This window comes from Rhinoraja longicauda, chromosome 42 (assembly GCF_053455715.1).
Source record: "Rhinoraja longicauda isolate Sanriku21f chromosome 42, sRhiLon1.1, whole genome shotgun sequence".
In the NCBI taxonomy this organism is placed as follows: Eukaryota; Metazoa; Chordata; class Chondrichthyes; order Rajiformes; family Arhynchobatidae; genus Rhinoraja; species Rhinoraja longicauda.
Genome location: NC_135994.1, coordinates 4,541,680 through 4,556,316, shown reverse-complemented (window position 1 = coordinate 4,556,316; position 14,637 = coordinate 4,541,680). Strand labels below are relative to the sequence as shown.

The 14,637-nt window shown below is 44.3% G+C and overlaps 1 protein-coding gene across 1 annotated transcript; it reads right to left on the bottom strand.

Annotated features, from left to right (window-relative positions):
- Positions 1-1,406: 1,406 nt before the first annotated feature.
- Positions 1,407-8,347, bottom strand: LOC144611921 (keratin, type II cytoskeletal 8-like). Its single transcript, XM_078431252.1, has 9 exons — positions 8,137-8,347; positions 7,809-8,017; positions 7,314-7,374; positions 7,140-7,235; positions 6,886-7,050; positions 6,657-6,782; positions 6,129-6,349; positions 5,350-5,399; positions 1,407-1,679 (listed from the first exon to the last, which is right to left on the bottom strand). Exons 1-9 carry the CDS (start codon positions 8,344-8,346, stop codon positions 1,525-1,527), a joined length of 1,293 nt encoding a protein of 430 aa, XP_078287378.1. The 5' UTR covers position 8,347; the 3' UTR covers positions 1,407-1,524.
- Positions 8,348-14,637: the final 6,290 nt, after the last annotated feature.

Below are 14,637 nucleotides of genomic sequence, written 5' to 3'. Positions count from 1 at the left end.
TAATTCCTGTTGTTCCCTCCGATTCTTTTTATTATAGAATGCTTGAGAAGACATCATAATTCCACGGACATATGCTTTAAAAGTTTCCCATAGTAGGGCAGAAGATATTTCCGGTTTATCATTTATTTCGAAAAAAATCTTAATCTGTTCTATAATATATTCCTGAGTTGTTTTATTTTTTAATATTTGTGGGTTAAATCTCCATTGTCCCCGTTTTTCCATTTTACCATTTATTTTAATCATAAATGTTAAAGGTGCATGATCTGAGATTGTAATATTATGGTATTTTGAATTATAAGTGAGTGAGATAAGTTTAGCGTCGACCAAAAAATAATCTATTCTTGAATAGGTTTTATGTACAGGTGAATAAAATGAGTATTCTCGTCCAGTTGGGTTTTCCACTCTCCAAACATCTTTAATATTACTAGTATCCATATATGCATTTAATAAGTCACTGGAATGTGATTTGGTTTTCCTTTGTCTTGTTGATCTGTCTAAATAGGAATCTAAAGTACAATTTAAATCTCCTCCAATTACTAAGTTATGTTGTGCTATTTCCGGAATGCAGTTAAATATTTTCTTAAAGAACAGTGGACTATCAAAGTTTGGTCCATATACATTGACAAAAATCATTTTTTGTGCATTTAATTCTCCTATTACAATAATGTATCTGCCATCCTTATCGGTTATAGTTGATGTATGTTTGAATAAAGTACCTTTCCGAAATAATATTGCTACACCTCTTGATTTATGTGTAAAAGAAGAATGATATGTTTTATCTATCCATTTAGCTTTCAGCCTATGCTCGGCATCTTTTTTTAAATGTGTTTCTTGGATGAAAATCACGTCAGCTTTAATTGCTTTTAAATGTGCTAATACTTTACCTCTCTTAATTAGTTCATTAATACCTTTAACGTTCCAACTGCAAAACGTTATTCCTTCATTCCCCGTATTCATTTTTAAATCTTGCATTTTTTTGTCTATGGGGGTCTATAATAGAGCCAATGGTTCAGTTCGACAGACCCGACCCCGCACCCGAACTCTGAATAGATGAGTTTTAAGACTCTTAAATGCCTCTCACCTATATATCTCCTTTGCTCCAATTTGTAACTCCGTTCAAACTGAAAATAATAATGATAATTTGTAATAGAAAAAAAAAGAGAAAAGGTTAAAAAATTAGTATTGTGCACAAAGAAGGAAAAAACTACATCTAATGTTAGTGCAGTTAGTGCTAGCCATACTAGCATGGCTACCCATCTACCGACTTCCGTAGTTGATATTTCGAACTTATCCAGCCCCTATATTTCTTGGAATTTTTATTCCATAGCAATATTTTACCGGGGGTATATCAAGTTCCAATAGTCGGAAGTGTTAAGATACAAATAATAAAACCCAGAGTTAAAGGAAAAATAAAAGTAAAAATAACAATGAAAATTACTAGCAGGAAATAAAAAAGAAAAAAGAGAGCAGATTTCCAAACATAACAAATAAAATCAAGCTCTGTATTTAACTCTGATCATTCCATTATAAGTTGAGAGATGTTGAAGATGTTGAAATTATTGTACCGCCTGCTTCTTCTATCAGTTTCACCACTAGCGGTGCTTTTAGTGAAGAATTGCTGTTGGAAGTTTCCATTCCTCCAAGACCAGTCTGATAAGCGGAGATGCCAAATCCACCACCTGTATTTAAAAAAAAAAAGTTTGAGGTCTATGATTCCTTCATGAAAGTGATTCAATGTCCATCATACATTTGCGAAAAATACTTTGTCATTCAAAGAACATATCAATAGGAGAGGTATTAGAAATGCCTTCAGCCACCACAAAACAGTTGTTCATGACATAATTAAACACAACTTCAAACGTGTACTTCATTTCTCCTTGCAAGGATGTTTTCTGATACGTTTGGGATTTAAACAGACATTTCATGCGATTTAATAACAACAGCAATGAAGGAAATAAGTATAGCAATATTGGAAATGCACATCAGAGTCGGGCGTCTGAAAACAGAACAAAAAGAGCTCCAGATTTAGAAGGGAAAAAAAGACGATTATTCAGAACAGTAATCAAGAGTGAAAAGGTGAAATAGCAACCTTTATTTTCACTTTACAACTGATCAAATGAGTATTTCTCACATTTTCCATTACATTTTTGTGTTTTGTTCTGTTGCTTAAAATCTCAAACCAGAAATTCTAAATTCTCCCACCCACCAGATTCATCTTTACCTTCCTTGCGCTTTCATTATTTTGAAGACTGTTCCCTTTGACTCCCTGGGCCACACATCCAGCGACTGGATGACCTTGACACTCGTCAAGGAGGTTGCAAGATCAATTTATTCCAAAGAGGTGGAAAGACTCTAAGGGGAGTAAGAGACACCTGTGGCTGACAAGGGAAGTCAGGGACAGCATAAAAATTAAGGAGAGGAAGTATAACATAGCAAAGAAGAGTGGGAAGACAGAGGATTGGGACTCTTTTAAAGAGCAACAAAAGTTAACTAAAAAGGCAATACGGGGAGAAAAGATGAGGTACGAGGGTAAACTAGCCAATAATATAAAGGAGGATAGCAAAAGTTTTTTTAGGTACGTGAAGAGGAAAAAAATAGTCAAGGCAAATGTGGGTCCCTTGAAGACAGAAGCAGGGGAATTTATTATGGGGAACAAAGAAATGGCAGACGAGTTAAACCGTTACTTTGGATCTGTCTTCACTGAGGAAGATACACACAATCTCCCAAATGTTCTAGGGGCCGGAGAACCTAGGGTGAGGGAGGAACTGAAGGAAATCCACATTAGGCAGGAAATGGTTTTGGGTAGACTGATGGGACTGAAGGCTGATAAATCCCCAGGGCCTGATGGTCTGCATCCCAGAGTACTTAAGGAGGTGGCTCTAGAAATAGTGGAAGCATTGGAGATCATTTTTCAATGTTCTATAGATTCAGGATCAGTTCCTGTGGATTGGAGGATAGCAAATGTTATCCCACTTTTTAAGAAAGGAGGGAGAGAGAAAACGGGTAATTATAGACCAGTTAGTCTGACATCAGTGGTGGGGAAGATGCTGGAGTCAATTATAAAAGACGAAATTGCTGAGCATTTGGCAGGAAATGGTTTTGGGTAGACTGATGGGACTGAAGCAGTAACGGGATCATTCCGAGTCAGCATGGATTTACGAAGGGGAAATCATGCTTGACAAATCTACTGGAATTTTTTGAGGATGTAACTAGGAAAATTGACAGGGGAGAGTCAGTGGATGTGGTGTACCTCGACTTTCAGAAAGCCTTCGACAAGGTCCCACATAGGAGATTAGTGGGCAAAATTAGGGCACATGGTATTGGGGGTAGGGTACTGACATGGATAGAAAATTGGTTGACAGACAGAAAGCAAAGAGTGGGGATAAATGGGTCCCTTTCGGAATGGCAGGCAGTGACCAGTGGGGTACCGCAAGGTTCGGTGCTGGGACCCCAGCTATTTACGATATACATTAATGACTTAGACGAAGGGATTAAAAGTACCATTAGCAAATTTGCAGATGATACTAAGTTGGGGGGTAGTGTGAATTGTGAGGAAGATGCAATAAGACTGCAGGGTGACTTGGACAGGTTGTGTGAGTAGGCGGATACATGGCAGATGCAGTTTAATGTAGATAAGTGAGGTTATTCACTTTGGAAGTAAGAATAGAAAGGCAGATTATTATCTGAATGGTGTCAAGTTAGGAGGAGGGGGAGTTCAACGAGATCTAGGTGTCCTAGTGCATCAGTCAATGAAAGGAAGCATGCAGGTTCAGCAGGCAGTGAAGAAAGCCAATGGAATGTTGGCCTTCGTAACAAGAGGAGTTGAGTATAGGAGCAAAGAGGTCCTTCTACAGTTGTACCGGGCCCTGGTGAGACCGCACCTGGAGTACTGTGTGCAGTTTTGGTCTCCAAATTTGAGGAAGGATGTTCTTGCTATGGAGGGCGTGCAGCGTAGGTTCACTAGGTTAATTCCCGGAATGGCGGGACTGTCGAATGTTGAAAGGCTGGAGCGATTGGGCTTGTATATACTGGAATTTAGAAGGATGAGGGGGGATCTTATTGAAACATATAAGATAATTAGGGGATTGGACACATTAGAGGCAGATAACATGTTCCCAATGTTGGAGTCCAGAACAAGGGGCCACAGTTTGAGAATAAGGGGTAGGCCATTTAGAACGGAGATGAGGAAGAACTTTTTCAGTCAGAGGGTGGTGAAGGTGTGGAATTCTCTGCCTCAGAAGGCAGTGGAGGCCAGTTCGTTGGATGCTTTCAAGAGAGAGCTGGATAGAGCTCTTAAGGATAGCGGAGTGAGGGGGTATGGGGAGAAGGCAGGAACAGGGTACTGATTGAGAGTGATTAGCCATGATCGCATTGAATGGCGGTGCTGGCTCGAAGGGCTGAATGGCCTACTCCTGCACCTATTGTCTATTGTCTCAGTGGCGATCCTGGCCTCACCCTGTCAGAGTTCCTCCCTCTGCCCAGTTGATCCCTCCTCCACCCACTCTACAACAGAAACAAAACTTATTTTTATTCACATTCCCAATTCTGATGAAGGATCTTTGACCTGAAACATCAGCTCTGTCTCTTTTTCCACAGATGTTCCTGACCTATTAAATATTTCCAAAATGTTATTTTCTAGGTTCAGATTTCCAGCTTCTGTAATTGTTTTGATTTTCATGGAAATTGTGGGATTTTATTCTGAGTTAAGGATGATATCACCGAGATCCAGGTCATGAATGAGAAATAGGCAGGCTCCAATAGAGACTCTTGACAGAGCAGAGATAAAGGAGCAGGAATTGGAAACGCAGCCATTCCAGCAAATGAGCTGCCTACTGAATGAGTCGGGTAAAGGCAACCCACCTAACTTGCGAAAGCAGATGAAACATTGAAGGATAATGACACAAGCAATGGTGTCTGTTGTTGCAGACATGAAGGGAAAGGACAAGGAGAAATTGCTGACCATGGCCACAATCACAAGGGATGTTACACAAGCCACAATTTGGGAGGCAGCATGACAAATGAGGATGGAAGGCAGAGAAACATGAGACTGGGTGTTTGCTGATTGAGGGGAAGAGTCATTACAGTGGGAGTAAATGGGAGGAGAGAGTAACAGAGGGAAGTCAACCATTCACAATATTCTTAAGGGGACCAGGAAGTCACCTGGGTAACATTCCTCGCAATTATAATTTAAAAACTGAGTACAGCTATAAAAGAAATGCACAACAGAATGATTAGGGAACAGAACAGTGAGATATCAAGATTTGTGAAAGAATGTGGAGTTGTTTTTGTTTATTGTGTTTTGTTCTCTGTTGGGTAAAATCTCACACCCGAAAAAATAACTTCTCTCACCTTGCTGCGAGCATTGTTGGATGCTGAGAGTTTGTATCCCTTCTTGCAATCTGTTTATAAAAGAAACATTTGTGTTACCAAGATGTTTGCAGGATGTTCAGAAGTCTATTTTCTGCAGGTTTACTCATTCTTTCCATCTCGAAGGATCACTGTCCTACCAGGGTGAACCTGTGGGCACACATGCCCACTGGATCCATTAAGGATGGATCGCTTGGGCAGCTTGCAGCCCAGCGGTATGAACATTGACTTCTCCAACTTTAGATAGTTCCTCTGTCCCCCATGATGCCCATCTTCTTGTTTGAGTGCTGACAGTAAACAGCAGAAGCATTGTTGAGCATGTCAGGGAGATTGAAACCCTCAAGTGGGACAAACTGTTCAGCAATCAGGAACAAGATCCCTGGCTCCTTTAACTACACTCTTTGGGGTTCAGGAGTCCAACCACTGGCGGAACTGCCCGTCAGTCTGCTAAAGTTGCACAATGCCGTCACCCACTGAACCACAGGAGAACTCTACCATTCTACGTAGAAGGCAAATGAATCACCGTGTGGGTGTTCATTCTGAGAACAAGTTTAATGTTCATGTCTGATGAGATGGAAACCCGCCTTTCAACAAAAGAAATGATTTAATGAGTATTCTTTCGCTCCCTGAACCTGCACAGAATGCCCTCAAAGACAATAGCAGGTCATGGAAAATGTAAGAAAGAGCTAGTACAGATTGCAATCTGCAAGTACGTAGGACCCAGGGTGGTACCTGGAACTTGTAACTGCCCAATGCCCTACCTCTGCTCTTCTCCCTCCAGTAGCTTCCTGTAGGTGGCAATTTCAATGTCCAGAGCCAACTTGACATTCATCAGCTCCTCCATTTCACAGGCTCGTCGGGATATCTCTTGCTTTGCTTTCTGGATGGCTTCTTGCAGTTGCACAATCATCACTTTGCAGTCTTTGAGAGAGAGTTCGCCACGTTCCTCTGCTTCTGTGCACGCAGCCTCGAGTTGTGCACGCTAAGTAACACAAAAGTTAACGTCATCACTTTTGCAGATTAAACCCTGGGGTATCCCCTCATTCTGCCCAAATTGGGAAGGTCCTTGCTGTACACAGTGTTTTGCATTTTGGCGGAGAAAGGGATCAAAATGGTAAATGTCTCAGTGGAAGGACTGAGAGGTGAAGTCATTACTGAGGCTCCCAGAAAATATGGATTGGACCAGGTTGAACTGGTGTTTCAACCGTCTCTTGGCCATTTGCTTTGGGCTGGGGAGAGAAAGGGGAATTTTGCAACCAGATCTTGTTTGCTTTCACTTCCTGGCTTACCTGTTTTTTAAGTCCTTCTATATCCATACCCATTCTACGGATACAATTCATCAGCTCATTACTCTCTGATTTGATTCCTCGTATTTCATCTGCAGGACTTCCGGCTGATGCGCTCAGCTCCCGCATCTGCAAGGGAACACAGGTAACTGCTTAGTAAACAGGTCTCCATCCAGCAAAGAAGTCAGAGCCATCGCCGCCCGCACGTGTTTCTGGGGATAAGAATGCTAACCTTCGTCTCTTTCCAACTATCACAATCGGAGCGGTTTCTCAGGGCCATTTGTTTGTATTGATTCTGGATGTCAGTTATCATATCCGCCATTTCCAGCTTGCGGCAGGTGGCGACCTGCACGCTGACAGAAGTGTTCTGAACCTGTGACTGCAGCTCGTCGATTTCCTTAAGATGAGCAGAACAGATTTTTAAACATGAGAGGAGATGGAATTGAACAACAAACGGCCAATCCTTGGACAATGTCGCATATTTACCGCTTGAAAGATTGCCTTGAGGAAATCGATTTCATCCGTCATGCTTTCAAGTCTCGCTTCCAGTTCCACCTTGTTCATGTAGGATTCATCGACATCCTGGAGAGAGAACACCGTTTAGAAAATCTCCAAGAAACCCGCCTGATGTCCTCCAGACAGCTCGACAGTAATGCTCACCTTCTTAACCATGACAAACTCGTTTTCCACTTCTGTCCGCTTGTTAATCTCATCTTCGTATCTGAAATGAAACAGCCGCTTTACTGACAAGAAAGCTTTCCGTCCCTTTCTGCGATGGGAGCCCGCAGCACGTCGGGACCCATTGCTCCCTGCCGCCGAGCCACGGTTTCCTCGCACTCCCAAGTGCCGGGCGTGGGCACTGCTCTTCCTGACACCCCCGCGCCACAACGCGCAACAGTATTCAGCAGAATGAATCGCCCTGTCTGCAAGCCCCAGATCAGATCAGCAAACTCTCCCTCCCCTCAACTGACTCGTCCATCTCGCTGACCTCCAGAGCTTTGAGAGACTCCTCTCTTTCCAGCGCCCTGCTCCAACAAGCGCTTGTCCTCACCCAGACCTTCCAGAGACTATTGGACCCGAGAGTGGCGCAGACACTTATCCTGCCCAACCATCTGGTCAATTGCTTTCAAACCCGTGAACCGATACGGTACTTACTTGTTCTTAAAGTCCTCAACTAAACCTTGCATTTGCACAAGTTCCGACTCGAACTTCAGCTTCTCCTGCCCAAGGGTATCCAGTTGCTTCTTGAGGTTTTCAATGTAGGCTTGGAACATGCTGTCGATGTTGGACGAGAAAGTTCCCTGCTGCTGCATGAGGCTCAGTTTGACTCTCAGTCGGGCATTTTCCTCTTCGAGTGTGCGAACCTGCGGGTGGGACCAGAACGCAAAGTTACATTCGCCCCGAGCTGGCAACAAAGTGAGAAGAATCGTTTGCACCGTGCGGTAGGAGCAAACGTGAGCGACGGGAGAGCTGATCGACTTACTTTACATATGAAACCGGCAAACTGGTTGTTGAGGGTAGTGATCTGGACCGTCTCATTCACCCGAACGCCTTGCTGGGAGGTGTCGATTGCTGGTATGGCCGAGGTGAGATCCACTTGGGACGTTTGTCCGAATCCCCCTTGCATCGATTGGGACATTTGCCTGGTGCCGCTGCTACGTGAGATTTGGCTCATTGCTCTCCTTTGTGGCATCCCGATGCCGCCGCCGCTGCTCGTGCGCTTGAAGCTGCTGCTGCCGCCGCCGCCACCGTAGCTGCCGCTCATGGAGCCGCCGAAGCTTTTGCGCATGGAGTTGCCGCTCATGGACATGCTGCTGCTGCCGCTGCGCATGGAGGAGCTGCCGCCGCTGCGCATGCCCATGCCCATGCCGATGCCCATGCCGCCGCCGCCGCCGATGCCGATGCCGCCGCTGCTGCGGCTGCTGCTGCTGCTCTTCATTTGGATGGTGTTCATGGTGAAGTGGGAGTTGTGCGCTGTGCTGGAGCGATCAGAGTGCCGAACTGAGACGATGGTGCAGCTGAGAGTGGCTTGAGCTGCTTTTATGAGCTGCGCGGGTGTGGGCTTGGTCGGGGTGTCAGATGACAGGGATGGGGAATGGTGTCGTTGAGATCGAGGTGGAGCCAGCCACCGCCCTCTGCCATGGGTTCCAACCTGCCTACCCACCCCCAGTGCCTCAGGTCAAGTTGGCGTCAGCAGAATAAGTGGATCCTGGAAGCCAGAGTGCTGACTGCAGCTCCCCGGCTGTGTAGAGAGGAATGGGTGTATCAGGTGTGGGGAAGCGGCCATGAAGAGCCTGTTTGACAAGCCACCTAGTCCGATGGTTCCGATCCGCTGTCTGTAGAGATGGCAGCTGGTGGTATGGGCAGGAGAGGAGCCTTCGTGGGTTGCACTCGGGGAGGAAGGGTCTCGACCCGCAACCTCACCCATTCCTTCTCTCCCGAGATGCTGCCTGAGCCGCTGAGTTACTCCAGCATTCTGTGTCTACCTTCGATTTAAACCAGCACCTGCACTTTTTTTCTATCCCTTCACATGAGTTCTATGATATCCCACTTTCTCATTCAGGCCTTGCAGTTCTTGAGTTCCGGGTTCAATCCTGACTACAGTGCTGTCTGTATGGAGTTTGCACGTTTTCCCCGTGACCGCGTAGTTTTTCTCCGGGTGCTCCGGTTTCCTCACATTCTCGGAAAACATGCTGATTTGTAGGGCCATTGTAAATTGTCCCTAGGGTATAGGATAGTGGTAGTGTACGGGTATTGCTGGTCCCCGAAGGGCTGTTCCCATGCTGTACCCCTAAACTAAACTAATATTGAGTAAACTGGGACTCTATTCCCTAGAGTTCAGACAAATGAGAAGAGATCCCATTGTAACTTGAAGGGGTGCAAGAGGCTAGATGCAGAGGGGGTGTTGCTCCTGAGTCCAGGAGCAGAGAGTACAGTTTGTGACAAAGGGATAGTCTGTTTCGGACTGAGATAGGATGTAAGTTCTTCATTCAGAGGGTGGTGAATCTTTCGATCTTTATCCCAGATGGCTGTTGATTCATGAGTTCATTCAAAACAGATATTCGTAGATTTCTGGATATTAAGGGAATGAAGGGATATGATGATATTGCTAGAAAGTCTCAATGCAGTACAAGATCAATTTTCTACCTCAGCAGGCTTGAAGGGACAAAGTGGTGGTCCTACTGCTATATTAATCAACTTGTCCGACCAGCCCCCAAAATCCTAATCACCCCAACTATTCGACTCCTTCATGTTATCCATTTACTCTCTTATCTTTGTAATAAAACTAGTAATATTCTCTGTCTGATCCCTAACTCCCATCATACAACTACCTTTTACTATAGCACAGACACCTCCTTCCAGAGCCAACAAATAATCTAGGGCATATCTGTTCTGCATAGTAAAGAGCCTAAGTTCAGTAAGTCCCTGGGTAATCATGTCGAGGGCCCCCGTGGTTGCATTACCCAAGATAGTGAGACCACAAATGAGGTAATTGCGATTATTGGCAGCCAAATAACCTCCAGTGAAGCCTAGACTAAAGAAGCTCGCCCATCCCTATCCCACAGAGCTCCCATGTGTTCCTAGAGATGTGGGATCTTTCCACTTTGAACAAAATTCTTCTGAAACAGTTTTAGTCACCAACCTTTGACGAGAGACCCACTGGGAGGGACAGGTTATTGTCATAGGAATCAGGGTTCCTATTGCCACCTCGGGACTGGTGGATTCAGGACATTAGTGGCTGTACCATTAATTTGATTTAACACTACCTCTTATAACTATTCAGATTATTCTTGCTTTCCAGCTACCATTTTGACCTCCTGCATAGGTTGTCCCCTCACCAATCCCTCCTAGTTTCTCAGTTCCAACCTGGAACATTAATTCAGTTTCTCTTTGCACGGATGTGACCTGACCTGTTATCTTTCCTTACTTTTCAGCTTTTCTTTCTGATTTCCAGCATCTTCAGCCTTCCTGATTTTCATTTGCAGATGAAGTTGGCTTGCTCTATTGCATTGCAGATTGGCATGCCCAAATATTGTTGTTGTGCAACCAACTTCCAGGTGGCATCATTTTATTAGAATGGGATGATAAATTCTTGAGACCATTTCTATTTTTAAAGAAATTATACAGTGTAAAATCTGTCAGGGGTCTTGTGCTAAATTATTTCTTGGATATTTGCTTCATACCATATGCATGGCACCATTTTTTTTGTATAGCACCCACAGCATACCAAAATCTCTCAAGGTACTTCACATCAAACCAAACAACATCAGGCAAAAGGTAGATGATCAAAATCTTGGTCGGAGAGTTGTTATGTATGGAATTTCTTAAAGGAGAGTTGGAAGGTTTATTCCAGAGTTTAGTGCCTTAGGAGAAGGGTCGTAAACGGTAGAGTGATTCAAATGAAGCACATTTGAGGCCAGAAAAGGGATCAACAACAATGTGGGTATCTTGAAGGTCCAAGATGGAACATGGAAACACAAGGATGAGAGTTTTAAAACATTGTTTAACCTGGAGGCAATGTTGGCACAGAGCTACAGGGGAAGGTTGCCCCCCCCCCCCTTTGCAGGAGCATGAGAGGTGATCTTATAGGAGTATATAAAATCATGAGGGGAATAGATAGGGTGAATACACATCGTCTTTGGCACAGGGTAGGGGAATCAAGAACCAGAGGAGGCAGGTTTAAGGTGTGAAGGGTAAGAGTTAACAGGAACCTGAGGAGCAGCTTTTTCACACAGAGGATGGTGTATATATGGAATGAGCTGCCAGAAGAGGTAGTTGAACAGTAGCCCAAACTAACCACCCACCTGGCCTGTCTATTGCCTGTCCCATTACAATAGTCACAAAATACTGGAGTAACTCAGGCAGCATCTCTGGAGGGAAGGAATGGGTGATGTTTCGGGTCGAGACCCTTCTTCAGACTGAGAGTCAGGGGAGAGGGAGAAGCAGAGACATGGAAGGGCAAGGTGTGAAAACAGATCAAAGAAAATGTAGAATGGTTCATTGTTCGCTATGGGGAAGGTGACAACGAGGCATATAATCAGTAAAATGTAATCAGGAGGAGAACTAGGATGGGGGAGAGACAGAGAGAGGGAAAGCAAGGGTTACTTGAAGTTGGAGAAATCAATGTTCATACCGCTGGGTTGTAAGTTCCCCCAGTGAAATATGAGGTGTTGTTCCTCCAATTTGCATTGGGCCTCACTCTGGCAGTGGAGGAGGCCCAGGACAGAAAGGTCAGTGTGGGAATGGGAGGGGGGAGGGGGGGGGGGGGGGGGGTAGTAAAGTGTTGACTGCTAAAAATAGACCATATTCTGAGATGCAGTTATTGTTGTAATGTACAGAAATAACAGCCTTTTTGATGTCAACAATGATTTCAGATCAGTTATAAAGCAAAGATTGTATGCTTTAGTGATGTTAGTTGATAATTATCAACCACTCCTAGTCATATAGCACTAAAACAGACTCGTTGGTCCAACTCATCAAAGGTGCCTATTTAGACTGGTCCTATCTGACCTACCAAACCTTTTCTCATCATGTACTTGTCCGAATGTCTTTTAAATGTTATTGTACCTGCCTCAAGCACTTCCAGTGGCAGCTATTTCCATATATTTATCACCCTTGAGTGAAAACAAATTGCTCACATTCCTATAAATATTCCCCCTCTTATCTTAAACCTATGCTCTCTAGTTCTGGAATCAGGTCAGGTCCTTTGGAATGCAGGGGGCACTCCTAAGGACCTTCTACAACACGGTGGTTGCATCGGCCATCTTCTATGGGTTCCAACCTGCCCCCCCCCCCAGTGCCTCAGGTCAAGCTGGCGTCAACAGAATAAGTGGATCCTGGAAACTAGGTGCAATGATGGAAAACAAACAAGTGGAAAAAAATATCCCTGTGATTGCAGGCCACCTTGGGTCATTGTGAAAGTGTGAAAATAGCTCTATGATTGCAATATAAAGAGAGAAATTACTTGAAATACTCAGCAGGCCAGACAGCATACCTGGAAATAGTAACAGAATTAACATTTCAGGTTGGCGACTGCATCAAATTTGAATCCTCGAACAATTCACAGCACAGATGCTGCCTGACCTGTTGAGGATTTCCATAATTTTCTGTCTTTATTTCTGATTTCCAATATTGTGGGGGGAGTAGGGGGGTGGGGGGGAGTGGGGTTGGGGGGACATGGACCGTTGTGATTTGCTGTTGAAGACCACTGGAGCAAGTATGTCTTCAATTAAATTAGGTATGTGCAGTTTTTTAAATGAAACTCTTTCTTCATAACTTAGTTATACATTTTATGACTATTGTTCTTTTATTCAATACCAAGAGAATTGGGATGTGTAAGGAAAAAGCAAAATAGAAAAAACAAAACAAAACAATTTTTTCTTTGTTGTAAAACGTATTTCTGTTCAATAACCTTTCTATAATAGTAGAATACACTCATGATAGGCCTGACATTGTACATATAGTCGAAGAACTACATACTGTTGGAAATAATAGTCGTTTTTCACACGTTAATGTAGCGCAATGCGTACGTGCATTTGGCGAATGGTATGTTGGCATTCATAGCGAGGGGATTTGAGTATAATAATAATAATAATAATGTATTTTATTTATATAGCGCTTTTCATATACTCAAAGACGCTTTACAGAGATTTAGAGAACATAGGGAAATGAATAAATAGATAAATAAGTAAATAAATAAACGAACAGAGAAAGGAGACAGAAGGTGAGGTGACCTTCAGTGGTTGAAGGCAGTACTGAACAGGTGAGACTTCAGCGATGTTTTGAATGTGGTGAGTGTGGAGGAGTCTCTAACGGTTTGGGGTAGTGAGTTCCATAGGGTGGGAGCAGCGATGGAGAAAGCCCTGTCCCCCCAGGATCTGAGTTTGGTCCGGATGTGGGGGGATAGGAGATTGGCAGCAGCAGAGCGGAGGGTGCAGGTGGGAGTGTGCCTGTGGAGGAGGTCGGTCAGGTAGGATGGGGCCAGGTTATGGAGGGCTTTGTAGGTTATGAGGAGGATTTTGTACTGGATTCTCTGGGGGATGGGGAGCCAGTGGAGTTTATAAAGGACGGGGGTGATATGGTCACGGATCGGGGTGTGGGTGAGTAGACGGGCAGCGGAGTATTGAATGTATTGAAGTTTACTGATGATTTTTGAGGGTGCGCCATAGAGGAGGCTGTTGCAGTAGTCCAGACGGGAGGTGATGAAGGCGTGGATGAGGGTTTCTGCAGCTGTGGAGGAGAGGGATGGACGGAGACGGGCAATGTTTTTGAGGTGGAAGAAGGCTGTCTTTGTGATGTGTTTGATGTGTTTGTCGAAGGAGAGGGTTTGATCAAAGATGATTCCAAGATTCCGGATGTGAGGTGAGGTGGATACTGGGAGACCATCAATGTTGAGGATGAAGTTTTGGGTGGATTTGGTGAGCGTTTTTGGACCAATGATGATGATTTCAGATTTGTTGCAATTGAGTTTGAGGAAATTTGATTGAAGCCAAGATTTTATTTCAGTGATGCAGTTTGTCAGTGTAGAGTGTGTGGTGGGGGAGATTGACTTGGTGGAGATGAGGAGCTGGATATCATCGGCGAAGCAGTGGAAGTTGAGACCATGACGGCGGATTAATTGACCAAGGGGGAACAGGTAGAGGATGAAGAGGAGGGGGCCAAGGACTGAGCCTTGGAAGACACCTTGGGGGAGGGGAGCGGTGGGGGATTTACAGTTGTTAATGGAGATGAACTGGAGTATAGGAGCAGGGAGGTTCTGCTGCAGTTGTACAGGGCATTGGTGAGACCACACCTGGAGTATTGCGTACAGTTTTGGTCTCCTAATCTGAGGAAAGACATTCTTGCCATAGAGGGAGTACAGAGAAGGTTCACCAGATTGATTCCTGGGATGGCAGGACTTTCATATGAAGAAAGACTGGATAGACTCTGCTTGTACTCGCTGGAATTTAGAAGATTGAGGGGGGATCTTATAGAAACTTACAAA

Coding starts and splice junctions, on each gene's coding strand:
- LOC144611921 (XM_078431252.1), bottom strand. CDS start 8,346: ATGCCACAAAGGAGAGCAATGAGCCAAATCTCACGTAGCAGCGGCACC. Junction 7,236..7,313: donor AGTTTGTCATGGTTAAGAAG/GTGAGCATTACT, acceptor TTCTCTCTCCAG/GATGTCGATGAATCCTACAT. Junction 6,350..6,656: donor TAGAAGGACTTAAAAAACAG/GTAAGCCAGGAA, acceptor TGTGTTACTTAG/CGTGCACAACTCGAGGCTGC.